We start from the raw sequence: 6502 nt of genomic DNA on the forward strand, positions 1-6502 counted from the left end.
TCTAAAACTAGCATTCATTCTTCTCCAAAGATTTTTGCATAATAAAATTACTTTGAAAATATCACAAAGATAAAAATATTTTTAAAAAATTTCAAAACATAACAAAAATAAAAACATCATTTCTTGTATAAGTGGCAAATAATTTTTATATTTGATAAACAATTTGTGTATTTAATTTAAAACCTTTTTAAAATAATTTGATAATTATTTAAAAAATAGATCTGAAAAATTGGAATAAAATTTAATTTCTAGAGCTATTCAAAAAAGTAATCGCATAAAATTTCACTTGGTAAAAAATTATCAATTTCAAATATAAAAATATCTTAATTTTTTAATTATTTTTTTAATCATATTTACAAAAAACTACATCAAAATTTGATCTCAAACATTTTTGAAAATACATATCTAATATTTATATTTTTTTGTTAAATTACACAGTTGATCTCTATATTTTCAGTGAAATTGTAAATTGGTCCCTATACTTTAAAAGTTTATAATTGAACCCCTAAAGAGAATTAAAATTTACAATTTAGTCCTCGCTGTTCAGAAAGTGTTTTATTTAACAAAATATTTTTAGCATATTCTCTATTTTAAACATGTGAGCTACACATGTTTGACAATAGAGACCAATTTGCAATTTTAGTGAAAGTATGAGACCAATTGTGTAATTTAACCATTTGAAAATGACAAAAAATTTTCTACGCTATCTGAACCCACCCCGCCCTTTCCCAGCTCTTTCACTCTCACTTTCTCACTTTCCAAAACGACATCCCAACCCTAGCGCTCTCTGTCTCTCACCTCGGTTCACCGTCGCCGCGCCGGATCCACCGTATTTGTGCTCACGAGTTGGGTCTCGCCTCCTTCCTCCATCTTGTCTCTCTCATCCGGCGACTTTTTCCTCTCTTCCAATCCCAATACTAGACACCATAAATGGAAGAGAACATTTTCAATCCCAAACATGGTCAGAGTGAACAATTCAATGTCTAAGAAGAAAATAGCAACAAATCAACATAAAAATAGCAACTCAATTTATCAGTGAATTCGACACGATGACGGAGGCGAGAGGCACCGCAATGGTGAGCCTAGGTGAGAGATAGAGAGCGCTGGAGTTGGGATGCCATTTTGGAAAGTGAGAAAGTGACAGCGAGAGAACTGAGAAGGAGCAAGGTGGGTTTAGATAGCTTAGGGAGTTTTTGGTCATTTTCAAATGTTTAAATTACACTGTTGGTCTCCATAATTTTACTAAAATTGCAAATTAGTCCCTATTGTCAAACATATGCAACTTACATGTTTAAAATAGAGAATATACTGAAAATATTCTGTTAAATCAAACATTTTTTAAACGATGGAAACTAAATTGCAAATTTTAATTCTCTTTAAAGACCTATTATAAACTTTTAAAGTGTAAAGACCAATTTACAATTTCACTGAAAGTGTAGAACCAACTACATAATTTAACCTATTTTTTTAACCTATAATGCACGAATATACAAGACTCTAAGATCGATATAAGCATAGTTTAATCTGTCATGTTCATGTATATAGTTTCAAGACTCAATGTATGAGGAATGTAATACTGTCACGCTTCCAATCTTTCACAATAAGCAAAAGCTTTAAAAATGAGTAACGCTTTCTACTTTGAGCAATGAAACGTGGGTTCCCCATTTTGAAAGTAATAATAATTACTAGTGTGGAGCTATTTTAGGTAAGAATGACATTTCTATTGTTCCATGGTTTCAGGGGGTACACTCCATTGCAAGGGATATGTAGCCCGTAACATTATACACAGGGGATGCTTATCTGGGAATTCTGGGCATAAAATAAGAGATTGATGCAAGAAATTCGTTTTAGTCATCATGGTTTTAAATTTAAGGTGTGCAAACCAATGGTTATATTGCTGAACTAGCTTACTTTGGATTTCCCATTTTCCATAAGAAATGTTACTGAAACTCAAGTAAGATTGATTAAAATAAATATCAAATGTAGGAAACATTGAGAGGTAAGGTACCTATTTGAAGCTAAAAGCTTTCTTTCAAATATTCTACAATAGATCAACGAGAGATCATAAAACTTGTAACATACATGGAGATCGCAGTCATTGTTCTCACAAGGCATCACGAGAAGCAATTCGGCAAGTTATCGCATCTGCAAGTGATGAAACTCCAAGTTCGGGGGCAGATAGCTTGTAATGCTGAAAAGGAACGAATTAGAATATCATATAGTCTGAAGAAAACGATACAAAGCCATTAGAAATTAGAATCAGTGCCCTGCCAAACCTTTTGTATCTGGGATTGGTTTGCTCTTCCTTCCAGCTCCTCCAGTTCAATCTCTTTTCCATTAATGAGCTTCTCAATGCCTTTTATCTAGTGACGACACGGAGATCACTAAAGTTACATGCTTAAAAGGAAAAAAAAGGTGTCCTACGTTATTTTAGAATTGTCTGACCTCATCAGGAGTAGCATCAAATCTAGCAGCAAGGATGTACGTCGTGTTATCTGAGATACCACATCGTTTCAAAGATTCACTAATCTATCAACAATACAAGCATAAGTTAGCCTACTTAATTGGAATGAACCAGAATCAAATACAAATGCATACTTACATGCTTGGACCCTGAGTAATTGTAAACAAGCTCCGAGTGAAGAGTGCGTGTGGTCAAAGAATCCCGTGACTTAGCTACAAGCGTCTTGTGCGCAGCAGCTAGAAGAGGAAAAACATCTGGAATCTGGTTCAGTTGATAATAATTGGAACATTAGAATGATGTAAAATGGCACATAAAAGCACTAGAGTCATGGTTATAAATGGAGCTGGGTATGACATAAAGCACAAATATAAGAAACAATACAAGTAAAGCATTGAGGAATGCAACTTCTGGCTCCAATGTCCCAGCTTGCATACTTTCCAAGAGCTCCCTACCAGAAAACAAGAATTCCATCATATAATTTATCGAAGGGAAGGGAAGCAGGATCCCAATCTTTAGAATGAATTACAAATAGCAATATTTTACAATGTGTTCCATATATTTACTTTTAGTCTTTTACAGATTGGTTGTATGATATAAATAAGAAAAAAATTGCAAGTACCATTCTAAAACAATTAGAAAGGAGCAACTAGTCTATAAATTACCACTTCTAACTGCCGCAACACTAGTTTCACTAAACGCTCTTACTATCACAAGAAAAAGTGGAAAATTGAACTCTAGCTACCATGAATTATAACTTTCAGTTGAAGTTATTCCTTACGCTGCGTCTGAATACTGTCTCTGACACAAAAACAAAGAGAATACAAAAGCTCATTTGGTTGTGAAGAGACACACACAATTTTTCTGTCTTCGACTTGCCATTGCGTATTTTAGTCTCAAAGGAAAATCCAAACACAACCTTATGATATGTTTGGTTTGGGTTGCTTTCTTTTAAGTTGATAAGTTTTCATTATTAATTACAAAATTGTTACATTGTACTAATTACTTTCCTTCTTGTTCCCAAAATGTGAAATGAGTTCTAAGGAAATCGAAAGGAAGTACTCATAGATAAGAGTACCAGCCTTATATATACTGATGTAGTATGAAACATCAAACGGAAAATTATTAACTACCTAACAACTAACAAATTCTATCTCTTGTGTGCTAAGTTACATTACTCTTCCTTATACAAATGAAAACAAGATATCATTTTTGTAATTAACAAAGAAAACATATCACTGCGAAATCAAGACCCAAAAAATAAAAATAAAAATAAAAACAAAGCCCCTTATGATCTATTCGATCATAGCTACTTTGATGTTTACTGGACCAATCATGCACCTCCAATAACCATTTAACCTAATTAAATAGATAAAGGAACAAAACGGTAATTTTAGACAACAATGCCTCTCTGATAGTTGGGTGACGAAAAGTCTCAATAACTTGAACAAATACAAATGTCAAACAAGTCAAAAATGCAATAATATCTTTCTTTCATTAACAAGTAACAAGTAAAATTTTCCAATAACAAGTTGCTAATATTCCATAATTTATAATTGTTTTTAGAATAAGAGAGAAACCCAGAGAAAAAGACTAACTTGGAATTGGTGACGTCGGTGTAGAGTGCAAGAGAAAGTGTGGCTTCATTTATATTAAACACCTTCATAGTCTCTGCTTTGAATCTGCAAAGAAATTGGAACGAGAGAGCAATGAAGGCCACAAAAAGTTACGACCATTAAGCTTCAGCTATAGAACTGTCAAGTGAGATTCTCTCTGCTCAAAATCCAAAACTTCTTAACCAATATAAAAGAATGAAGAAAGTGTAATAAATACCTCCTTCCAGTGAGGGTGACTCCGGCGGTGACGGTGGCGTGGCTCTTGTGGCTGCCGTACCCGATGCTGCGAACGATAAGAGTGACGTTTTGTTGAGGTTCTTTCACATTGAGAAGTGAGAACTACAGTACTAACTAGACTTTCAATTTGGGTGTTTTGGTAATTTAACTCTTTTTTTTTCATTAATTTGATTTTTTGTATAATGGGCTTTCTAAAATCTTATCCAATTAGCAACTGGCAAAACTCAAAAATAAAAAAAAAAAATAATTATTTAACCAAAAAGTAATTAAATCGACTTTGTATTTGGTAGTAATTTAAACCACCCATACTACTGCCGACGAGCCATAGCTCATATGGCATTCCGTTCCCTCATGCGGGATGAAAATTTTATTAAAACTCTACTCTATCCTATCTGCGGGTTGAGAATCTCTCAATCCTAACCCTACCCGCACCCTAAAATTCTAAACCCTACCCTATCCTACCATACCCGCAGAAATATCAAGTTTTTCAAAGTAAATATAAAATTCAATCATTTCAAATTTTATACATATTAATAACATAAAAAATAAAAAACTAATGCTTTAAATTACTAAATTAACTAACTAGTTTTAGTGGTTGTTCACTTATTGTAAGTCATTACATAAGGGAGGTTGTGGGTTCAATTCTCACTTCCTTCACTATATACCTAATTTTTATAAAATATGTGTTATATATGAGGTGCGAGTAGGGTAGGGTAGGGTACACCCTAAACCCGTATCCTACCCTACCCGCAGACATACCCAGACCCTACCCTACCCTACCCGAACGGGTTGGACCGGGTTAATCACAAATCAGTAGCATTACAAAAGTCCCAAAACTCAAATCAGTAGCATTACAAAATCTAAACTCAAATCAGTAGCATTACAAAAGTCCCAAAAAATCACAAATCACAAATTCAACTTTAAATTCATCAAACAAAGTAACACAGACTCAACTTTCCACTAACCTCAAATCAGTAATCACAAATTCCAAACTCAAATCAGCACCATTACAAAAGACTCAAGAAATCACAAATCACAAATTCAACCTCAGATCCCTGAAACAGAGTAACAGACTCAACTTTCTACTATCCTCAAATCAGTAAATCACAGTTTTACTAACCTTTCACTGGCAGCAGGAAGACGACGGCGAGACGACGAAGACACGACGGCCAGACGACGGCGACACTACGGCGCACCAGCTGGAGGCCTCGAGCAGCGATTTCACCTGGGAATAGAAGACGTGCCGAGCTAGAAAGGGGAGACGCCGTGGAGAAGGAGAAGGAAGAGGCCCCGGAGACGCTGACACAGACGAACGGCGGCTACGGTTCCGTCCAGGAAGCTGAATTTTTTGGTTGGGAAGGATCTATGGCTTGCTCTTGCTGTGTGTTTTGTCCAGGAAGCTGGAATGAGCTGGGTGTTTGGTCGGGTGAGGGATTGAAGGGGTAACTCGAGTGGGGGTGGGAGGGTTTTCTTTTTTTTTCTTAACAAATCAGAACGACAGCGTTTCATACGAACCGGTCGGTTCCCGATCTGGTCCAACCAGTCGGTTACTGGTCGGTTCAATAGTTTTCTAGCGGTTTTGTCATCAGCGATTTTAACAGGAGGATCGAACCGTTTTCTATGTCGGTTTCCAGTTGAACTAGTTCGACCGGTCAGTCCGGTCCGATTTTCAAAGCATTGCATACTACTAGCTGGCTCACTAGTTGTGATTGAAGAGCTTTGTAATGTGTGTCAATTTGGGTTGATCGAGTGATCAACTCACTCATCCGCTTAGATAAGTAGCAGATGTTTAAATTTCATTTATATCTGCAGTAATCCATTAACCTAGAAAAATTTTAACTTTTGGTGAGTGCTTTTCAATATTATAGTATTAGAGGGAAAGTAAATATTTTCTTTGATATGTAAAAGTGGCTACGTGCAAGAAGACAGCAAGAAAAAATAATACTTTGCTACCTAGACACCAAAATGATAAGGCGAAACATGATGATAGACAAAATTATGAAGATCTGTTCACATGCTCGACACAAACGTCACTAAATACTCTCATATAAAAGTTACAACTTAGATATCTAATAACTTACGTATAAATTATTTTTCTTTTATTTATTTAATCTTTTATTTTTTACTAAAAATACTATGAAATTAGTTCTAAGTAGATTATAACATCTATGTGTATATTTCCATCACA

The 6502-nt window shown here is 34.9% G+C and overlaps 1 protein-coding gene across 1 annotated transcript; it reads right to left on the reverse strand.

Annotated features, from left to right (window-relative positions):
• Window positions 1–1944: 1944 nt before the first annotated feature.
• LOC112772969 (uncharacterized) lies at window positions 1945–4616 on the reverse strand. The gene is made up of 7 exons (XM_025818000.2): window positions 4295–4616; window positions 4060–4143; window positions 2846–2912; window positions 2603–2725; window positions 2446–2529; window positions 2277–2363; window positions 1945–2191 (listed from the first exon to the last, which is right to left on the reverse strand). The coding sequence occupies exons 2-7, from the start codon at window positions 4125–4127 to the stop codon at window positions 2105–2107; spliced, it is 516 nt and encodes a 171-aa protein (XP_025673785.1). The 5' UTR covers window positions 4128–4143; window positions 4295–4616; the 3' UTR covers window positions 1945–2104.
• Window positions 4617–6502: the final 1886 nt, after the last annotated feature.

The sequence above is a fragment of the Arachis hypogaea genome, chromosome 18 (assembly GCF_003086295.3).
Source record: "Arachis hypogaea cultivar Tifrunner chromosome 18, arahy.Tifrunner.gnm2.J5K5, whole genome shotgun sequence".
Taxonomy (NCBI): Eukaryota; Viridiplantae; Streptophyta; class Magnoliopsida; order Fabales; family Fabaceae; genus Arachis; species Arachis hypogaea.